The sequence below is a fragment of the Manihot esculenta genome, chromosome 18, assembly GCF_001659605.2.
Source record: "Manihot esculenta cultivar AM560-2 chromosome 18, M.esculenta_v8, whole genome shotgun sequence".
NCBI classification, from domain to species: Eukaryota; Viridiplantae; Streptophyta; class Magnoliopsida; order Malpighiales; family Euphorbiaceae; genus Manihot; species Manihot esculenta.
This window is the reverse complement of record NC_035178.2, coordinates 6,599,779-6,623,043: the sequence shown is the minus strand read 5'-3', so window position 1 is coordinate 6,623,043 and position 23,265 is coordinate 6,599,779. Positions and strand designations below refer to the sequence as shown.

The 23,265-nt window shown below is 40.6% G+C and overlaps 1 protein-coding gene across 2 annotated transcripts; it reads right to left on the bottom strand.

The window, feature by feature from the left end:
* Positions 1-21,653: 21,653 nt before the first annotated feature.
* On the bottom strand, positions 21,654-23,136 carry LOC122722352 (30S ribosomal protein S13, chloroplastic). Of its 2 annotated transcripts, none has more exons than XM_043952874.1 (3): positions 22,866-23,136; positions 22,024-22,248; positions 21,654-21,945 (listed from the first exon to the last, which is right to left on the bottom strand). In XM_043952874.1, exons 1-3 carry the CDS (start codon positions 22,977-22,979, stop codon positions 21,778-21,780), a joined length of 507 nt encoding a protein of 168 aa, XP_043808809.1. In that variant the 5' UTR covers positions 22,980-23,136; the 3' UTR covers positions 21,654-21,777. The 2 variants fall into 2 exon arrangements, with proteins under 2 accessions (XP_043808809.1, XP_043808810.1); XM_043952875.1 differs by having other exon boundaries at positions 22,024-22,167; positions 22,866-23,114.
* Positions 23,137-23,265: the final 129 nt, after the last annotated feature.

The following is a 23,265-nucleotide window of genomic DNA, read 5'->3' as shown; positions in this document are numbered from 1 at the left end:
ATGGAGAATTTTCTACGCTCAAAGGAGTACTGGAGTTTGGTAGAGAATGGAGTCCCTGCAGCAGCAGAAGGAGAGACTCTGACAGATGTACAAAAGAAGTCCATCGATGATCAAAAGTTGAAAGATTTGAAGGCAAAGAATTTTCTGTTTCAAGCACTTGATCGTTCTGTTCTGGAAACAATTCTGGAAAAGGATACAGCAAAGGACATATGGGACTCAATGAAGCAGAAATATCAAGGTACAACTCGGGTTAAGCGAGCACAGTTGCAAGCTCTTCGCAAAGAGTTTGAAGTTCTGCAAATGAAAAGTGGAGAAACAGTAAATGAATACATTGCCCGAACTCTTTCCATTGCTAATAAAATGAAAGCAAATGGCGAAGACAAGGGAGATGTTGCTGTGGTTGAGAAAATTTTAAGGTCCATGACTCCTAAATTTAATTATGTTGTTTGTTCCATTGAAGAGTCCAATGATACAAGCAAATTAACCATTGATGAGCTGCAAAGTAGCTTGCTTATACATGAACAGCGTATGAGCATGCAAATTGAAGAGGAACATGCCTTAAAAATTTCTCATGGAGATCAATATGGAGGACGAGGTCGCGGTAGTGGACGAGGTGGTCGCAGAAGAGGACGAGGCCGGCAAAATTTTGACAAGTCAACAGTAGAATGCTTCCGGTGTCACAAGCTTGGACATTTTCAATGGGAATGTTTGCAGAAGGAAGCTAATTTTGCCGAGGGACAAGAAGAATTGTTATTGATGGCATATACAACTACAGGTATTGCTAACAATGAAGATATATGGTTTCTTGACTCCGGGTGCAGTAATCACATGTGTGGGAAGAAAGAATATTTCTTTGATTTTGATGCAAATTTCAGAGATTCTGTGAAACTTGGCAATAATTCCAGCTTGCTTGTCAAAGGCAAAGGTAACATACGGTTAGTAATGCATGGAATAGCACAAATCATCACAAGTGTGTTTTTTGTTCCTGAACTGAAAAATAATCTGCTGAGCATTTGACAACTATAAGAGAAAGGTCTTGCCATTCTATTTCAACATAACAAATGCAAGGTTTATCACTCTGAAAAAGGCCTAATTATGGACACAACAATGTGCTCCAATCGAATGTTTCTTTTGAATGCAGTCTCTCATCCTATAGACTCTGCTTGTTTCAACACAATTACAGAGGATACAACACAACTTTGGCATCATCAATATGGGCACCTAAGCTTTCAAGGCTTGAATCTTTTTCAACAAAAAGACATGGTTCATGGCTTACCACAGCTCAAAACTCCTTTAAGGCTATGCAAAGATTGTCTAGTGGGCAAGCAACACAGAGATCCATTTCCGAAAAGGAGCAATTGGAGAGCTTCCCGAATTCTACAGCTAGTCCATGCTGATATTTGTGGGCCAATCACGCCAATTTCCAACAGCAACAAGAGGTATTTGCTCACTTTTATTGATGATTTCAGCAGAAAATTATGGGTGTATTTTTTGATTGAAAAGTCAGAAGCTCTTGATGTTTTTAAGAAATTTAAAGCTAAGGTTGAAAAAGAAACAAATCAGTTTCTTCAAGGCTTGCGCACTGACCGTGGTGGGGAATTTACATCACAAGATTTCACTAATTTTTGTGATGTAAATGGTATAAATAGACAATTGACAGCTGCATACTCGCCGCAACAAAACGGAGTTGCTGAACGGAAGAATAGGACCATCATGAACATGGTTCGCAGTATGCTTTCAGGAAAGGATATTCCAAAGACCTTTTGGCTTGAAGCTGTTAATTGGATAGCACCTGTTTTGAACCGGAGTCCAACCTTAGCAGTGAAAGATCAAACACCCGAGGAAGCATGGAGTGGGGTGAAACCTTCAATTGAGTATTTTAGAGTTTTTGGTTGCATTTCACATGTTCATGTTGCAGATAATAAAAGAACTAAGCTGGACAGCAAGAGTTTGCCTTGCGTTTTGTTGGGTGTAAGTGAAGAATCAAAGGCTTACCGCCTTTATGATCCTACTTCAAATAAGATCATTGTAAGCCGTGATGTTGTGTTTGAAGAAGACAAAAGCTGGGAATGGAACAAGAAAAATGAAGAAATTGCTGTACGTGATTTGGAATGGGGTGTTGATGAAGAGGAGCTCAATGATGACACAGAAGCTGATCCTATTTTCAGCACTGCAGAAGGAAGTGAATCTGATCCTAATGAAGCAGATCTTCTCTCTGATTCAGATCAAGCAAGAACAAGGGTCCCACCAGTCTGGATGAGAGATTATGAAACGGGTGAAGGACTTTTTGAAGGAGAAGCTGATATGGTCATGTTTACAAGTTCCAATAGCGTTGACCCAATCCATTTTGATGATGCTGTACAAAATGAGAATTGGAAACAAGCTATGGATGCAGAAATGGCAGCAATTAAAAGGAATGATACATGGGAATTAATAGATTTACTGAAGGGAGCAAAAACAATTGGGGTTAAATGGGTCTATAAGACAAAATTTAATGAAAATGGAGAAGTGAATAAATACAAGGCCAGACTCGTCGTGAAAGGCTATGCCCAACAACACGAAGTAGATTACAATGAAGTATTTGCACCTGTGGCATGAATGGAGACGATTCGATTGATCCTGGCACTTGCAGCTCAAAAAGGGTGGCCCATTTATCAACTGGACGTGAAATCGGCATTTCTACAAGGTGAGTTAAATGAGAATGTCTTTGTAGATCAACCTTGTGGGTATGTGCTGAAGGGAGCTGAACAGAAGGTGTATAAGCTGAAGAAGGCTCTTTACGGGCTAAAACAGACGCCACGTGCCTGGTACAGTCAAATAGAAGCTTATTTTTTGAAAGAAGGCTTTGCTAAATGTGATTATGAACACACTCTGTTCGTCAAAAGGGAGACTAATGGTAAAGTATTGATTGTCAGTTTGTACATAGATGATCTTATTTTTACCGAAAATGATGACATGATGTTTGAAAATTTCAAAAAATCCATGAAACAAGTGTTTGATATGACAAATCTTGGGAAGATGAGCTATTTTCTTGGTTTGGAAATTTCACAAAGCTCAAGAGGAATTTTCATTAATCAGAGGAAATATGCTCTGGACATTTTACAGAAATTTGGTATGTGTGATAGCAATTCTATTCTTAATCCCATTGTTCCTGGTTCCAAACTTGTGAAAGATGATGATGGCATCAAAGTGGACAAGACTTACTAGAAACAAATTGTCGGTAGTCTTATGTACCTCACAGCGACTCGACCCGATATGATGTTTGTAGTTAGTCTAATTAGTAGGTTCATGGAGAATCCTACACAGCTCCACTTACAAGCTGCAAAGAGGGTGCTGAGATATTTGAAGGGGACAATTGATTTTGGGATTTTTTATAGAAAGGGAGGAGATGATGAGCTTATTGGTTATAGTGACAGTGATTATGCAGGAGACTTGGAAGACAGAAAAAGCACTTCAGGTTATGTTTTTTTTATTGAGTTTAGGGGCTGTGTCTTGGTCCTCAAAGAAACAACCTATTGTCAGTTTATCTACTACCGAAGCGGAATTTATTGCAGCTGCCTCTTGTGCTTGCCAAGCTGTCTGGTTGAAAAGAGTGTTGGAAAATCTGGATTTGGTTCAAGGTAGAACTATTATTGTTCGTTGTGACAATAGTTCTGCAATTAAGCTCTCAAAAAATCCAGTAATGCATGGGCGAAGTAAGCACATTGATGTGCTTTTTCACTTTTTGAGAGAGCTTATTAAAGAAGGCACGGTGAAGCTGGTTCATTGTGTTTCACAAGAACAATTGGCTGATTTAATGACTAAGCCACTCAAGATGGATGCTTTCTTGAAGCTACGTGAGCTCTTAGGAGTTTGCTCAAAGTCTGATATAAACTTTAAGCTGTAAGCTTTCAGTTTAAGGGAGGAATTGTTAGAATTTGCTATTTGTTTCAGTCAATAAATCCCTATTACTAAGGGATTCTCAAGTTGTTTTGATTTGCTAAATTATTTTACAGATTTTTAGTTTTTGCTGTTTTTGTAAGGCTATATAAAGCCAGCTACTGCAATTCAATAAGATATCTTTTTCTCTCATCTGTTTTCTATATTTCTTTTCTTTGTTCTTTAACATAGACTTCCTACGCCTCTAATCATATCCATGTCTGAAATAGGCGAACCGACCTCGCTTATACTCGGAATCAAATAACTGGTCTCTTCAAAGTATATAAAATCTCCATAGTCATAATTATGCGTGCGGTAGGGTTGGCAGAAAAGACGCGCGTGATGGATAGGGTATGGGCGAAGCGGCTCAACAATTATTAGCTTACTGCCCGCCATTAATGAGCCGCTTGACACACCTGCCACGACAAGTCACCATCTAATTCGAAAAGACGTCTATGAGAATGTCCTAACATGGTCAGAGTATAAATACCCCTGGACCAACCATCTTTGAGAATAGATTTTTCAGCCATCACTAAATCACAAAATAGATAACTTCTCTTCTAAACCTCAATCTTCATATTCACCGCACTAGAAACCTATCAGGCGTTTAACTCTCACTCTACCCAATTAGAGCCATTCATTTCTCCATGAACTAAGCCACTACCCACATGTTATCATCTTCTTATCCCACCGGATCTCAAACATATCAATTGGTGAAGTAATCTGGATGTCCTGGAAGAATGAACAGATACAATAAGCATCAGAAATGCAGCTTACCAGGAAAGGGCAGCTAGATATCACAATCGCAAAGTCAAAGAAAAGGTTTTGATAATAGGAGATATGGTCCTACGGAAGTTAGATGCAAAAGGTAAAAGGGAAGGCAAAAAAAAGCTCGACCCCACATGGGAAAGACCCTTCAAGATCATCAAAGTGGTCAGATTAGGTGTTTTCCACTTAGAAGATTTAAGCGAAAAAAAAAGAACTACATGCCTGAAATGTACAATACCTTAAAAGGTATTATGTGTAAATCCATGATTTATAAGAAATAAAAAGTCTTCTAAATTCCCCAAAATCAAATGAATCATATAAATTGGCATGTCAATATAGTTAAAAATCGCGTGTGACAACATGTAATTCCCAAGTCTTCTTTTTGTAGAGCAAATTCGGCCACGAGCCTGAATCCCAAAAAATCGCCAGTGTAAGATCACGAACTTGAATTCCAGAATCGCCAATAAAGCCATAAGCCTAAATCTCAGAAAATCGCCAATAAGACCACGAGTTTGAATCCCCGAAAAATTGCTCGTAAGGCCACGAGCTTGAATCCCCGAAAAGTACGAGCCTGAATCTCAGAAAATTACCAATAAGGTCATGAGCCTGAATCTCAAAAAATTATAAGTAAGGCCATGAGCCTGAATCTCAGAAAATCGCCAGTAAGGCCACGAGTCTAAATCCCTAGAAAATCGCCAGTAAGACCACGAGCCTGAATCTTGGAAAATCGCTAATAAGGCCACGAGCCTGAATCCCCGGAGAATCACCAGTAAAACAACGAGTTTGAACCTTTACAAGAACACTAAGGGAAAAAAAAGACCATAAGCGAAATCAGGGCTAAGTGTCCAAAAAAAATAATGTAAAAATGCACGGAAGCATGCTAAGGGCAAAAAAGTCCAGAAGCGAAATCAGTACTATGTGCCGAGAATAAATAGCACAAAAATGCTTGAAAGCACGTCAAGGGCAAAAAAATTAAGAAGCAAAATCAGGGCTAAATGACTAGAAAAAATAGAGTAAAAATGCTCAGAAGGACGCTACAGGCAAAAAGACACAAATGCGAAATCAGGGTGAAGTGAGCAAAAATGCTCGGAAGCACGTTAAGAGTAGAAGAGCCTAGAAGCGAAATCAGGGCTAAGTGCACAGAGAAAATAAAAGAGCAAAAATACTCGAAAGCATGCTAAGGGCAAAAAGCCCCTAAGCGAAATCAGGACTAAGTGCTCAGAAAAAATGAAAGAGCAAAAAATGCTCAAAAGCACGCTAAGGGCAGAAGAGCCTAGAAGCGAAATCAAAACTAAGTGCCTAGAAAAATAAAAGAGCAAAAATGCTTGAAACCACGCTAAGGGCAAAAGAGTTCAAAAGCGAAATCAGGGCTAAGTGTCTAGAGAAAATGAAAGAGCAAAAATACTTATAAGCACGCTAAGGGAGAAAAAGTCGAAATCAGGGCTAAGTGCCCAGAAAAAATGAAAAAGCATTTGCTCGAAAGCATGCTAAAGGCAAAAAAGTCCAGAAGTGAAAACAAGGCTAAGTACCCAGAAAGATGAAAGAGCGAAGATACTCGGAAGCATGCTAAGGACAGAAAAATCCAGAAGTGAAATCAGGGCTAAGTGCCCAGGAAAAATAAAAGAGCAAAAGGAAGGGCGAAGTGTGTCATAACCATCGAGGCTTCTTTGCTTACAAGTAGTGTCTAACAAGATCATTTTTAACGATATATTTATTATTTCTTTTGTTCATATAAATCTTAAAATATAATTATCTCGGCAGGCCATTAGGACTGAGATAAATAAAAAATGCCCTGCCCGCATAATAAAACATTAAGATCTCATATCAACAAAAGACAAGGATGAGTATGCCCCACAAAGAATTTAAACCGAGAAGTAAAAAAATAAACTTACAACCAAAAGTAGAAATTTTCCATTAAAATAAAAATACATATTACAAAAGAACTAAAATACAAAAAGCAAGATAACTATGTGTTTACAAGCAGAAACTCTAAGAAAAGGAAAAGATCTTCAAGTCTCCCAGAAGGAGGCAAGGTCTCCAACCAAGTCAGGCTCAACTTATGAAGCATTCTTTAGAATATCAGCAGTGGCGATAGTTGGAACCATTATAATATCACTTGTCGAAGGAGGATCCATAAGGACATTTACAACCTCGAATGCAGCAGAACCATCATCGACTTGACTGGCACCTTGATCGAACTTGGCTGCCAAATGGGCCAACGCCTCTTGACGAGGAAGGGGGTGGACTTTGAGAAGGATGTAGCCATTGGGTCGTATTGTACTTATTCGCCATCAGAGTCATACTCTATAGCTCGAAGAGTACTAAGAGGAGCAGCCGAAGACTCACGGGCCTTTAAGAGACCATCATTAAAGCTCGTAGCATAAAAGCGAGTAGACTGCTTAAAGATCTTGCCTTTAAACTCGTCTGACTTTAGATACTTGTTGATCTGATTCCGATTAACTCAGCACTCTCCCTAGCGTCCATTATCTTCTTTTCATAATCCTTGCATTGTGCAGAAAGATCATGGACATCGCTTTCAAGCTGTCTCTTCACAGCTTTAGAAGCACTCAGGTCCCCTAGATCCCTACTCATCTCCAACCTGACTTCTCCCAGTTCCTCAGACAACTTCTTGATCTCCCCCTCAAGCTGGGCAGACCGAGCTGAAAGACTTTTCTCCCTCTTGTCTATAGAAGCCTTCTCTTGAGCAAGTTTAACTTCTATAGTAGATCTCTCCTCAGCAATCTGTAGCTCCAGGAGAGCAATCTTCTCACCCTATGTAATACCCGGCTAGAGTCCGGCACCGGAATTCCTGTTGTCTGGTGGAATCCGGGGTGTTGGGATTCGTATACGGGTAGGAGTTATGGTTTCTACGTGTTATGATATGTTTATGGTGTTATAGTGAAGGATGCATGTTAGAAAGTGTTGAAGGGAAGGAGGAGATGGTTTGCCGTTGAAGCTGAGTTCTGGATGAACTCAGGTTCGGCAGCCGAAGGTTCATTCGGCCGCCGAACCTCCTGCATGGTGGCTTAGTTGCCACAGCTTGCCCCCGAGTGTTTTTGCATGTTCGGCTCTGTTTGGGGGATTCGGCCGCCGAAGGTGCCGCCGAAGGTGCTTGAGTTTCATCTCTGGAGAGGACATTCGGCCGCCGAACCTGCCGCCGAAAGTGTCCTGTCCAGCTTTCTTCTGCATGCTTTGCATGGTTAGTTGAGTGAGTTTAAGGGGATTCTTGGGGAGTTTCAGAAAGGTATGTTTACGCTTGTTTGGTCCCTCATTTGAGTCCATCTGTATAGGTACAGACCAGAGGAACCAGAGAGAGCAGCAGTGAGTACTGCTCCAGAGGTTCAGAGCCTGCAGAGTCAGTCAGTCCAGATAGCCAGAGGTGAGTGGAACTAAACTTATGACTTTTAATGAACCACAAACTGCTTTTAGCATATCTCATGCATCATGTTTATGCCATAGGTTGATTGCATTAGTGTGCACGAATATGGTGCATTGCATTGTTATTTGGTGATGTGAGTGAATGCTGAATGATCCAATAGTCTCAGACAGGAAGTCCAGGAGCCTTTGACTACGCCCTGGCAGGTATAGCAAGTCCAGGAGCCTTTGACTACGCCCTGGCAGGGATATAGTAAAGACCAGGAGCCTTTGACTACGCCCTGGCAATGGTAAGTACAGAGGTGTGGTGTTATATACACATATACATATATGACAGGAAGACCAGGTGCTCGATTCTACGCCTTGGCACAGAGTTACTGGGACTATGTGGTGACAGGTTTACTCTTGATGTGGCTTGTTTGTGATATGGTGCATTCCATGAGATCATATTTTACTGAGATGTTTTACTGTTCTACTCACTGGGCTATAGAGCTCATCCCACTCCCTTAACCCCAGTTTTGCAGGTTCAGTGTACAGTGTACAGGGACAGTCCAGCAGAGTACAGGAAAAAGAAAAGAGATCTGTAATAGCTTAGAGTGGACATGTAATATTAAAGAGGTGTAATAGTTGTTGCTTGACCTAGAGATGTATGTTTTGTACATGATCTGTATATGTATGTATGTTTTCCTGTATGTGAAAACCAGGCTTAACAGGTATGAGTTAACCCATCTAGAGCAAGCTCTAGTCAGGGATACAGAGTACAGAGTACATGAGTACAGAGTACAGAGATAGTGCATGCACAGGTTAAGCCTTGGTTCAGCAAAGAGTTTTATTTTTACAGAAAATGTATGATCATGTATGAGATTTACAGGTACACAGAGAGTATAGCAGGCTTGCTACGGGTTCTGGCGGCCTTAAGCCGACCTGAATCCTAGCGCCGGTGACGGTCCATTTTGGGGTCGTTACAGATTGGTATCAGAGCCCTAGGTTCACATGATCGGACCTATAGAGACAGTGTTGGGCTCAGACAGGTTAGAAGTGGTCAAGCACAATAGGACATCATGTCCACTAGGATAGGGTCTTAAGTCCTATCTGCTATGATATGCCATGAGTGTTGTATGTGTATGATTGATATGTGATGTTTATGTGCTAAAGTGGTCTGTTATATGTTGTGGTTCCAGAGTAAAGATGCGAGGAACTCGTCGATCAGCTCGGTTGACTGGAGTCCCACCAGAGAGTGAGAGACCAGCTGCTCGTCCTCCTGCATTGCCAAGGGCAAGGTCTCAGAGATCTAGCAGGGAAGGTACGTCAATAGACCCTAGAAGGTCTGTCGACGAGAGCAGAAGAGGAACAGCTAGGGGAGGAAGATCAGAGGAAGAGAGGGAGGCTATGGAGACTGATCCGTCTATGGATGAAGGTATGGGAGAATCTTTAGGAGGTGTTCCGGCCTCAGGATTTGATTATCCAGCTGTGTTTCAGGAGCCAGAGTATCCGATGGAGGGTATGTCGGAGTACTCTCGCTTTGACCCATATCCTACATACATGCCATATATGCCATATCCTCATTATTACCCATCATATCCACCATATCCTATGTATCCACCTTCCCCTATACATCCAAGTGCAGCACACCCAGAAATAAATGAACCAGCACCTCCACCACCACAAACAGAACCAGTAGCCCCTGTTGTTGATAGACATGAACCTAGCTCATCTGGAGGTAAAGTCCAAATGACAGAGTACTTGAAATTGGATGCTCCTAAATACAACACAGGAGATGATCCATTTGACTACCTCAGAGCAGTTAGGATGATAACTAGTGAATTGGGAGCAGATGATAGGAGAGCCATTGAGATGGCAGGTTTCACAATAAAATGCAAGAAGGCCAGAGAATGGTTTAAGAATTATGTGGAGCCTAGAATGGACAGTATGTCATGGGGAGAGTTCGCCAATGAGTTTGCAGGGTGGGCTTTTCCTGATAGTTCGAGGGAGATGAAAGTAATTGAATTTGAACAGTTGCGACAGACAGATGAGATGAGTGTTGATGAATTTACAGATAAGTTTCTGGATCTACTTCAGTACGTGGGTCAAGCCTATGATACTGATCAGAAGAAAGCAAGAAGATATACCATGAGACTTCATCCGAGGTATTCTTCTTTGATCCTTCCAGCTGAGAAGGAGAGTTTTCACTCGATAGTGGACGCAGCCAGGAAAATGGAAGCTAGTGCCAATATTCAGAAACAGGCAAGGGCACAGGCTTCGGGGTCTAAAGCCCCCACTCCAAGCAGTAAAAGATGGGATAGAGCAAAAGGAACAAAGAGTAAGTTCTGGAGTAAAGTCAAGTCAGGTCTGGGAATAGGTAGTGGCTCAAGCTCTGGCACAGCTCCAGTCTGCAGACGATGCGGAAAACCACATGGAGGAGTTTGTCGGTTGGGATCTACAGCTTGTTTTCGATGTGGACAGGAAGGGCATATTGCTCGGGATTGTCCGCAGATGACTTTTGTACCATCCCAGCAGATGAGTGCAGGCAGTGTGGTACAGCCAGTTGTACGGCCAGTAGCTCCAGTCATGCCTCAGACTAGTGGCAGAGGTAGAGGGAGAGGGGTAGCCTCTACTTCAGCAGCAGGTTCCCGAGGTGGACATCCGGTAGCCCCAGCACGGATTTTCACAGTGACACAGGAGGAGGCTAACACGTCGAACACAGTGGTGTCAGGTAATCTCATCATCGGGTGTTCAGATGTGTATGCTTTGATGGACCCCGGTGCTTCTCATTCCTTTATTGCTTCGAGAGCCATAGAGCGATTGGGTTTGATCAGTTCTGAGTTAGAGTATCCTCTCTGGGTCAGTGGACCTAGATGTGACCCATCAGTGGCAGTGTCAGTCTGTCGTTTCAGTCCAGTGTTCATAGAGGGTAGATGCCTTCCAGCTGACCTTGTGGTTCTAGACTTGACAGATTTTGATGTCATTCTAGGGATGGATTGGCTATCTGCATATGGTGCTACGTTGGACTGTAGAGCAAAGCTAGTGAGTCTCAGAGACCAGGATGAGTCAGAGTGTGTCTTCAGAGGAGACAGGAGAGGTACACCCAGAGGTATGATTTCAGCCCTTCAGGCTCATCGTTTGCTTAGGAGGGGTTGTCAGGGGTTTCTAGCTCATGTGAGAGAGCTAGACAGTCAGGTGAGGGAACCAGCCACAGTACCAGTAGTCCGAGAGTTTCTCGATGTGTTCCCAGATGATTTGCCAGGACTACCACCTGATAGGGAGATAGGGTTTGAAATTGAATTACTGCCAGATACCAGACCTATCTCTATTCCTCCCTACAGGATGGCGCCAGCTGAGTTAATAGAGTTGAAAGAACAGTTGCAGGACTTGGTAGATAAGGGTTTCATCCGCCCTAGTACCTCACCTTGGGGTGCTCCAGTGCTCTTTGTCAGAAAGAAGGATGGATCCCTCAGACTTTGTATCGACTACAGACAGTTGAACAAGGTCACTATCAAGAATAGATATCCCTTACCTCGGATTGATGATCTATTTGACCAGCTAGCTGGAGCAGGTTGTTTCTCGAAAATAGATCTGAGATCTGGGTATCATCAGTTGAGAGTCAGAGAGGCAGATGTGCCTAAGACAGCTTTTAGGACCAGATATGGGCATTATGAGTTCTTAGTGATGCCGTTCGGGTTGACTAACGCCCCTGCAGCATTTATGGATCTCATGAACAGAGTATTCAGTGAGTTTCTGGATCACTTTGTCATTGTGTTTATCGATGATATCTTAGTGTATTCCAGAGATGCAGAGGAGCATGCCCAGCATCTGAGACTAGTACTGCAGACACTGAGAGAGCATGGTTTATATGCCAAGTTCTCGAAGTGTGAGTTTTGGTTACGGAGCATTGCCTTCTTGGGACATGTGGTATCAGCAGAGGGTATTGAGGTAGACCCCAAGAAGATAGAGGCTGTAGCTAACTGGCCCAGACCCACGACAGTGACTGAGATTAAAAGCTTTCTGGGACTGGCAGGTTACTACAGGAGGTTCGTTCAGAACTTCTCAAAGATAGCAGCTCCTATGACCAAACTGACTCAGAAGAACCAGAAATTTATCTGGTCAGACCAGTGTGAAGAGAGCTTTGAGGAGCTCAAGAGGAGATTGACAACAGCACCAGTGTTAGCTCTGCCTGTCAGTAATGAAGAGTTCACAGTATTCTGTGATGCATCTCGAGTGGGATTGGGTTGTGTATTGATGCAGAGTGATCGGGTAATAGCTTATGCTTCTAGACAGTTGAAGAAGCACGAGTTGAATTACCCTACCCATGACCTAGAAATGGCAGCAGTTATCTTTGCACTTAAGATGTGGCGGCATTACCTCTACGGGGTTAAATGCGAGATCTTCACTGATCACAAGAGTTTACAGTACATCTTAAGTCAGAGAGAGCTAAATTTGCGGCAGAGAAGGTGGGTAGAATTGCTCAGTGATTATGATTGTAAGATCCAGTATCATCCGGGTAAGGCGAATGTTGTCGCAGACGCCCTAAGCCGGAAGTCACTAGGCAGTTTATCCCATATAGTAGCAGAGCGGAAACCAGTTGTGATGGAGCTTTATAAGCTCTTTGACGAGGGATTACAGCTAGAATTGTCTGGCATAGGAGCGTTGATCGCACAGATGAAAGTGACACCTGTGTTTCTGGAGCAGATAGCTCAGAGACAGCATGAGGACCCTGAGTTGATGAAAATTGCCAGGACTGTTCAGTCAGGCAATAGTGTAGAGTTCAGATTTGACAGCAAAGGGATCCTTCGCTATGGGAGTCGACTTTGTGTACCAGATAGGGGCAGTGTGAAAGAAGACATTATGAGGGAAGCTCATAATGCGAGGTATAGTGTTCACCCAGGAGCCACCAAGATGTATCAAGATCTGAAAAGGGTCTATTGGTGGCCAGCCATGAAGAAGGAAGTGGCGCAGTTTGTGACAGCCTGTGAGGTTTGTCAGAGGGTGAAATTAGAGCATCAGAAACCAGCCGGAATGCTTAACCCCTTACCGATTCCAGAGTGGAAATGGGAGAACATAGCCATGGATTTTGTAGTGGGTTTACCAGTAGCGTCCAACAGGATAGACTCGATATGGGTGATTGTGGACAGACTCACGAAATCTGCTCATTTTCTTCCAGTACGGAGTAACTATTCTGTGGATAAGCTGGCACAGGTCTATCTGGATGAGATAGTGAGATTACATGGAGTTCCAGTGTCTATAGTTTCAGACAGAGGACCTCAGTTTACCTCCCGCTTTTGGCGGAGTCTGCAAAGTGCAATGGGCACGAAATTGGATTTTAGTACTGCTTTCCACCCACAGACTGATGGACAGTCAGAAAGGACCATCCAGACCATAGAGGATATGCTTCGACTATGTGTGTTAGACTTTGGCGGTTCTTGGAGGCAGCATCTACCTTTGGTGGAGTTTGCCTACAATAACAGTCATCATGCTAGCATTGGAATGGCTCCTTATGACGCATTATATGGGAGGAAGTGCAGATCCCCTGTTTGCTGGGAAGAGGTAGGAGAGAAGGCTCTTGCAGGGCCAGAGTTAGTAGACATTACCAGTAGAATGGTGCCCATGATCAGAGAGAGAATCAGAACAGCGCAGAGTAGACAGAAAAGTTATGCAGATGTTCGCAGAAAGCAGTTAGAGTTTCAAGAGGGTAATTGGGTATTGCTGAAAGTGTCTCCAATGAAAGGAGTGGTTCGTTTTGGAAAGAAAGGTAAATTGGCTCCACGGTACATTGGACCCTTTGAGGTGTTGCAGAGGATCGGAAATGTGTCGTATAAGCTGGATTTACCTGTTTCTATGGAGAGGATTCACTCGGTATTTCATGTTTCTATGCTACGACAGTTTGTGTCAGATCCGAATCAGGTTCTGAGTGAGCCTGAGGTGGAGATTCATACAGATCTCACCTATATAGAGCAGCCAGTGCGGATTCTGGACACGCAGATCAGACAGCTAAGGAACAAGGAGATTCCGATGGTGAAAGTTCTATGGAACCACCATAATCTAGAAGAGTGCACCTGGGAGACGCGGGAGTCTATGCTCCAGCAGTATCCACATCTGTTTTGAGGTTAGGTTCCTCCTTGTGTTTTGTTTTTGTTGTTTTAGGAACATCCGAGGACGAATGTTCTTAAGGGGGGGAGAATGTAATACCCGGCTAGAGTCCGGCACCGGAATTCCTGTTGTCTGGTGGAATCCGGGGTGTTGGGATTCGTATACGGGTAGGAGTTATGGTTTCTACGTGTTATGATATGTTTATGGTGTTATAGTGAAGGATGCATGTTAGAAAGTGTTGAAGGGAAGGAGGAGATGGTTTGCCGTTGAAGCTGAGTTCTGGATGAACTCAGGTTCGGCAGCCGAAGGTTCATTCGGCCGCCGAACCTCCTGCATGGTGGCTTAGTTGCCACAGCTTGCCCCCGAGTGTTTTTGCATGTTCGGCTCTGTTTGGGGGATTCGGCCGCCGAAGGTGCCGCCGAAGGTGCTTGAGTTTCGTCTCTGGAGAGGACATTCGGCCGCCGAACCTGCCGCCGAAAGTGTCCTGTCCAGCTTTCTTCTGCATGCTTTGCATGGTTAGTTGAGTGAGTTTAAGGGGATTCTTGGGGAGTTTCAGAAAGGTATGTTTACGCTTGTTTGGTCCCTCATTTGAGTCCATCTGTATAGGTACAGACCAGAGGAACCAGAGAGAGCAGCAGTGAGTACTGCTCCAGAGGTTCAGAGCCTGCAGAGTCAGTCAGTCCAGATAGCCAGAGGTGAGTGGAACTAAACTTATGACTTTTAATGAACCACAAACTGCTTTTAGCATATCTCATGCATCATGTTTATGCCATAGGTTGATTGCATTAGTGTGCACGAATATGGTGCATTGCATTGTTATTTGGTGATGTGAGTGAATGTTGAATGATCCAATAGTCTCAGACAGGAAGTCCAGGAGCCTTTGACTACGCCCTGGCAGGTATAGCAAGTCCAGGAGCCTTTGACTACGCCCTGGCAGGGATATAGTAAAGACCAGGAGCCTTTGACTACGCCCTGGCAATGGTAAGTACAGAGGTGTGGTGTTATATACACATATACATATATGACAGGAAGACCAGGTGCTCGATTCTACGCCCTGGCACAGAGTTACTGGGACTATGTGGTGACAGGTTTACTCTTGATGTGGCTTGTTTGTGATATGGTGCATTCCATGAGATCATATTTTACTGAGATGTTTTATTGTTCTACTCACTGGGCTATAGAGCTCATCCCACTCCCTTAACCCCAGTTTTGCAGGTTCAGTGTACAGTGTACAGGGACAGTCCAGCAGAGTACAGGAAAAAGAAAAGAGATCTGTAATAGCTTAGAGTGGACATGTAATATTAAAGAGGTGTAATAGTTGTTGCTTGACCTAGAGATGTATGTTTTGTACATGATCTGTATATGTATGTATGTTTTCCTGTATGTGAAAACCAGGCTTAACAGGTATGAGTTAACCCATCTAGAGCAAGCTCTAGTCAGGGATACAGAGTACAGAGTACATGAGTACAGAGTACAGAGATAGTGCATGCACAGGTTAAGCCTTGGTTCAGCAAAGAGTTTTATTTTTACAGAAAATGTATGATCATGTATGAGATTTACAGGTACACAGAGAGTATAGCAGGCTTGCTACGGGTTCTGGCGGCCTTAAGCCGACCTGAATCCTAGCGCCGGTGACGGTCCATTTTGGGGTCGTTACACCCTAGCCATAGTTATCTTGGATAAGCCTTTCCAATAAGCTCATCTCCCCCTCGTATTGACTCTTTAGTACAGCAATTACTCAGGTAGCCTCTTCTTCTTTGGCCTTTTTAATATCTCGGAGGGCAGCCTCCCAACCATTAGCTCTTTTATTCTCAAGCTCTAATAGAGCACCCAAAAGCTGCAAAAACAAGCAGACGAGTTAGAAAACAACCAGAAAATCCAAAGGCAAAAGAAAAAGTAAGGAAACTTACAAGAAGAACTTGTCTCTTAGAAGCCTAAAAAAGGTCCTCCTTCATTCAAGTAGTAAAAGAGTTTGACTGCTCGATGGATTCAATCAGCTTGCAAATTGTACTCACCATCCGAGGGTCATTCAAATTAGGAGATGGTTCGAAGATATGGTTGCTCAGAAGCTCAGCAATTGAGGTAGGAGTAAAATTAGGGCTCAGTTGGAAGGGAAACCCTGACTCATTCTAAATTAAGGCAGTAGGAAGACCCTCACTGACCTCTCGAGTCTAGCCCTCCTTACCTTTGCCCTTGTCCATTTTATTTGAGGAGGTTTTTCTTGAAAGAGAGGAAGATGAAGTCCCCTTTTGAGAGGAGACCAGCTTGGATTCTTTCACTGGCCTCCCTTTCGTCCCTATCGCTCTTGAAGCAATGGTGTTCGTCTCCTGAGGCAGATGAGAATTCTTCTATTTCAAGCCCATCTCAACCTCCTCAGCAGGAGAGGAATTGTTCGGGCTGACCACTGCCCTTACAATGGTAACTTCCGAATTACCCCCAATAACGGGAACACCCTCAACCACCGCAGGCACGACCTCAGTCAGGTCGGAGCTGACTAAAGCCAACTCGATACTAGCCCTAGTGGAGAACGGGGGAGGCGCAACCTAAGCTGGCACAAGCTCCACTCCTACCATCTCAACAATCACGTCCATGGTTTTCCGGGTCTTGAAAGCCTCTACAGCTTACCGAACAACATCACAATTAAGGAAAAAATTCTTGAGAGTCGAAATGTCCTCCATAGAGATGATAGAAGCTACAAAAGCACCCAAAACAAGTAAAAACGCAAATTAATAAATTCAATAGAGAAGCAACAATAAAAGAATAGTCAAATACCAGCAGCATAACACCCCTCCTCCGGGCGAATATATAGACACTTAAAACATTGTCTTTAAAAGGAAAGGAGGAAATCCGAGCAAAATATAACTGCTCCTACTCGGATAGAAAAGGGAAAGCATTACAAAAGGTATTTATGCTTCTCCATTCTAACTCTAAACCTCAGTCAAAGCTCTCCTTAGCTCCGACTATGGCAAAACTGTCTATCCAGTGTTTAATAAAGTCCTTGTGGCAAGTAAAGATGCCAGGCCATTCCGACTGCAAAAACTCATGAACCTATTATTAGCCTTCAAAATTTTGAAAAAGGCTCTAAACAAACTCAAAGAAGGAGCAAAGCCCCAACCTCGACACATTGCCTCAAAGGCACTCATGAATAGAATTGAATTCGGAGTCAACATCCGAGGGGTGACATGGTAAAATCTAAAAACAGAGTGGACAAATCTAGAAAAGGGGAAAGAAAGACCGTAATCAATTTGTTTAAATAGAAAACAAGCCTCTTCTCGGATTGGGCATCCACTAGGTCAGGGAGAGGAGGTAAGGAGAACAAGGCAATCCGTTCGTTTAGGTTCGGAGCCCGAATATAATGAGTTTCTGTGGAAAGGAAGGATCAATGAAAAGTTTTCCGGAGTGAGGTGAGAGTTACCCTAGAAACGATCTTTTCAACCCGAGAGAATGGCAGAGAGGCCATCGGAAAAGAAGTGCGTACCTGAGATTTAAAAAACCTGGAAGAAGAAGGAAAAAGCGAGAAAGACTATAAAATAGCAAAGAGAGGCAACAAGAATAGCAAAAACAGTGAAAGTGACAAAATGGAGATGAAAACACATTTTTATACTCAAAATAAAGCATTTATGAGCATTTAAACCACACTTCGGTAATCCAAATAGCGGTAGCCATAAAGATGCCTCTGGAAGAATATGCGCGCTTGCCACACATACTTATGACAACTCGTCGTAGTTCAAAAGGAATTATGGAAACACACTTGGCAATAAAAGCGCTAAACTCGATTCACTCCTCCAACTACCATAAATAACCCTTGGAGAAGTGAAAGGAAATCTAATAACATAATAATGATGGATCTCGCTGAGATCACGATGCGTTTACAAAAGAAGTAGAAGAGTCCCCCATGCCAGGACACCGGTCCGACTAAACTATAGAAAGCCCGTCCCATATAGTGTATGGATTAGAACTCCTACGCCTCTAACCATATCCATGCCCGGAATAGGCGGACCGACCTCGCCTATACTTAAAGCTAGATGACTGGTCTCTTCAAAGCATGTAGAGTCTCCATAGAGTCATAATTACTTGTGCAATAGGGCTGACAGAAAAAATGTGCGTGATGGACAGGGTATGAGCGAATTAACTCAATATTTATTAGCTGATCACCCGTCATTAATGAGTCGCCAGATACACCTACCACGACAGGACACCTGCCACGACAAGTCACCATCGAATCCGAAAGGACGTCTGTTAGAATGTCCTAATATGGTCATAGTATAAATACCCCTGGACTAACCACCTTTGAGAACAAAATTTTCAGTCATCACTGAATCACAAAACAGATAACTTCTCTTTTAAACCTCAATCTCCATGTTCACCATATTAGGAACTTATCAGCCCTATTAACTCTTACCATATCCAATCAAAGCCATTAACTTCCCTATGAACCAGGCCACTATTCACATGTTATCATCTCCTTATTCCACCATATTTCAGGCGTATCACTTTATATTCTAAAATTTTTATGACTTTCGTTATGGGATTTTACTTTTATTTTATTTATTTCTTTTACCTCCTCACTATCTAAACTCTAAAAGAGCAGAGGTGCAAGGTACCGCGTCCTACTATCAAAAACTAATATTTGCGAAATCGAAAAGTGTACATGGCAATAAACATAATTTTTGGAATCTCGCATGGATTAATGTGTAAATTTATATACTGTCAAGAAGAGTTTTATTAAAAGTAACATGATTTTGACATAAATTCAATGGTTGTATCAATGATTGCAATTTGTGTTACTTTTATTTTAATAAAAAATATAAAAATAAATGCAAAATCTATATGTAGGATGTTAAAGTATTTATTAATCAAGCATTTAGATTTATATGGAGGATCGAAGCATATATTTAATAAATTTAAATTTAATATAATTATCTTAAATTAATTATAGTTTGATTGGAATTAAATTTTAGTAAAACAATAATTTTAATTTATTAAATTTAAATTTATTAAATTTTTATTTAATTCAACTAATAAAAAATCAACCTTTTAATTTATTTTTATGATTTCATATGCTAAAAGTATATAAAAACAAAATCATACTTAACTTATTTTCATTTAAAAATGGCAAAATTTTGCCACAATGAAAAGTAACTTTTACGCTTTAATTTAATTTATTTTTTTAATTTTTAAATAATAAAATTACATACACTCGCATGTTAATCTAATAGTAAATAGATCTGAATAAATCTGAAAAATCTCATATTCTATTTTTTCAATTTTCATTTCAAAAATAAAATAAAATAAAATAACTTAACTTCTATATTATAAAAATTAAATTATTCAATAATTAAAAGAATAATATATAAATTTTATTAAAATTAAATTATTTAAAATTTAATAAATAAATAAATAAAATAAAAATTAAATTAAATGAAGAGAGTAAAACAACTTTTTCATGAAAATGTAAGATAATAAATTATATATTTAACTTTTAAAAATTAAAATTTTAAAGAGGCGGTGGCCCTTGCCGGCCCCACCTTAAATTCGGGTTGAAATTTTGTTAAAGCTTCATTTGGAATTTTTTCTTTTGAAATGAAATAATTATATTTTCTTGCTCGTATTATTAAATTTTCTTGCTTGTAATATTGAATTTTCTCGTATTGAAATGTTGACCTAAGAACACAATTAATCATGCTAATTAGTTCTCTCATTTAAATGCTTAATTTAATGATTATTAAATTCTTTTTTATATAGATTCCAGTTTATATTAAAATTCAATTATGGGAATGTTATTTTCTGTTTATCTAGTTTAATTCCTTTAGAAAATAAACGGAAATCCCTATTTTATTCTATCCCATCACTTTCCCTTCCTTTCTTTAATAATAAATTTGAAACAAAAAGTTAAGTTATATTTTTGGTAGATTTACGTAAATTATGGCATGGTAATTAAATAAATGATGATTACTTTTAAAATTATGGAAGAAGGCTATTTTATAACTTTTTACTCATAAATTTAGTAAAATTTAAATTAAATAATAAAATAATAAATAAAATAATCAAGTAATAAAATAATAAATTTATTTAAATATTTTATTCTATTAATCTATTAATAAAGACAATAGAAATGGACTAAAATGATAATATTTAATTTTAGTAACATGAAAATATGTAATAAGTAGTTTTAAGTGATTTTTTTCTAAAATAAAATTAAAATTGGACAAGTTTATGGAGAAATTAAAGTAACTTGGCTAACGTTTACTCGGTTAACATACTTGGAGAAGAAACCACTGAATGCTGAACCAAATGCTGCGGCGAAGGGAAAAGGGCAAGAGTCATGAATGCCCACAAGAATCGTCGAGCTAGGAACCCTTGTTGCGCTTTCCAAACAAAGAAAACGTGGATTTACATGCGAGGGTCATTTGTTGGGACAGCTGGAGGGCTAGAGAATTTTGATTGATTATAGAGGGCTTCAACAAAAACCTAATGCAATAGTGAGGTGATGAGAGAGGCAGAATTCTGGACTTGGCTCGGAAAATGGTTATGGAAATGGGTGGGAGGCTTGTGGACTTGTAGTAGCTTATAAATTTAGCTTGAGAATTGCCCCAGGTCCAAAACTGAGGCAAAGGTAATGATGAAAGTACATACATTTGAACCCATAGTATGGGTTACATGTGTAATGACTCAATTGCAACTTGCAAGAAAGTAATTAGAAAAATGGAACACCCCCCCCCCCAATTTTTTTTTTTTCTGAAAGTCTTGAAAACGTGTAGATGTACATGAAAAGCAATAACTATGACATGTATATTAGATGCGGAATCATTCAAGCTCAACGTATATAAAATAAAATTTTTAATTGCTAGGAAGATGGAAATTCATCTAACATGTGCATATTTCTATCTAGAAAGTGTGCAAATGTCATATTTATCTTTGAGCAAGAAAAAAGGTGTAAATGTACCAGTAGTTTCATGATAATCTTGCAATACGATGAACTAAGATCTTAATGTTTCAGGAAAATTGATTACATTAACGCCAAACTATAATGAGAATGAGCCAGAATGATGATAGGATTGAACTAGATTTGGATGGATGTGGGAACTCAAACTATGCAAGAGGTAAAAAAAATAAAGTTCTGTTTAAAATCTTCCATGTTATATTTCATATAAACATTTCTATTTCAATTACTTGTTATATGGGTATCTGGCAAACACACAAACAGCACAACAACAGATCTCTTCGAGTTCAAAAAGTTCAGACAATACTAACTTGCAGTCAAAATGTTTTGAAGAACCAAATTACCAGCAATGGATGCCCCAATATTTTTGCCTAATCACAGGCCAGGAAGCATGAAAGGTCATATAGCATGCTATTGAGAAATGAAAGGCGAGCAAAAATTGGATGGCTAACATAACTACTTCCAGAGAGCATAAACTCAATTTCATCAACTCAAGTAAAACATGAAAGGCGCATGCTATTGAGCAATACAAGATGAGCAAAAATTGCATAGCTAACAGAAGCACTTCCAGAGATCATAAACTCAATTGCATCAACTCAAGGAAAAGTATAGGAGGAGTACAGAGTGATTTTCACTGGAATCAAGATCCTAATTTTACCAACCGAGTAAAAGAATCAGAACCTACATGGTTAACGGGGTGCTTTCTTTTTCCCTGCAACAGTGACTCTCTTACCCTTCAAGGTTCGGCAATTGTTCTTAGTGCGCTGTCCCCTGCATGGCAAACCCTGAATATGCCTTACCCCTCTATAACACTGAATCTCCTTCAACCTCCTTATGTTGAGAGCATTGAACCGTCTCTGAAATATTCATAATCAAAGTTTTCAGAGTAAAAAAAGTGCACGAGAATATAGAAAAGAGAACTAGAGAAGTATTACCAAATCGCCTTCAATCATGTACTTGGAGACTTCATCACGAAGAGTAATGAGCTCATCCTCGGACAAATCCTTGGTGATTTTGTTCTGCATGCTAAGATCAGAGAGAATTTGGCGAGCCCTTGAGCGGCCAACTCCATGGATATACTGAAGGGAGTATTCAATTCTCTTGTTGTTAGGAATCTCCACACCTCCAACACGTGCGCACTGAATACTTAAACCATGGATCTAAAGACCCAAAAATTTTGAAATTAAACACATACATAGTGATGCATCAACAACTACATATTATTAGAATTCTCATCAAACATGACCTTCAACCAATACCTTCTAAATCAATTGAGAGATTAACCACCATCAACAAAAAAGCATTGTCTTATAATTCTCATCAAACATGACTTTCAAACAATTCCCTTCAATTGAGCTTAAGTCAATCCCCATGAAACAGCTGATACCCAACAAAAGATTCTGTCTAAACAACTACTAAGCACAAACACTTCAATGGATAACCAATTAAAAATAGGATAAGAAAGAAACTAAGGCATTAGAACCACCTATCAACTACTAAGCACAAACACTTGAATGGATTACCAATTAAAATAGGATAAAAACGAAACTAGGGCATTAGGACCTCCGATTCCTTCACTATACTTATGATGCCGAATCTAAGCATATTATCAGTAAGCCTAATTATAATTATTTAGCTCAATCAAGTACAGATTTTGAGAAATCACAAACACGTAAGAGAGGTAGCGTAACAGAAATCAAATACGAGATTGAAAGGGCAAAAACGAGAACGAAGAAAAGGCCAAAACGCTTAAATTCTTCAGTGAACTGGGAATTACCTTAGGAGGGTTTGAGATTGGAAGTGAGACGAAGGTAGAGAGAGAATTACTTCTCCGACCGTTGCATATTAGTGATAGCGAAGGTGCCACAGGCGTTGCCAGTGTTTGCGCCATTTTTCTGTCTTCTCTTCTGCCACCTTTTCTCGAGAACCAAACAGACGGTAAATAGAGCTCCAGAGCTTGCTAATTACTTATCCTAACGGAGAAAGAGCTCTCGCTCTCGTCTCCCCGATTGGATAACGCAACGCTGCGTTTTAGGGCGATAGATCCTGGTTGATATACAATACGGGCTTTCTAGCTTAGTCTCACAAAGTCACGGGAGATCTAGTTTGAAATTTAGGATGATCAGCCCAAGCAATTGTTTACGTGGCTGCCCATTAAATTTCACCCATTATGGTTT

Excerpts from the sequence above, each read along its gene's own strand:
- LOC122722352 (XM_043952874.1), bottom strand. The coding sequence starts at position 22,979 with ATGGCGCAAACACTGGCAACGCCTGTGGCACCTTCGCTATCACTAATA. Across the intron at positions 22,249-22,865 it reads CAATCTCAAACCCTCCTAAG|ATCCATGGTTTAAGTATTCA; the intron begins GTAATTCCCAGT and ends TTGGGTCTTTAG. Across the intron at positions 21,946-22,023 it reads ACATGATTGAAGGCGATTTG|AGACGGTTCAATGCTCTCAA; the intron begins GTAATACTTCTC and ends TGAATATTTCAG.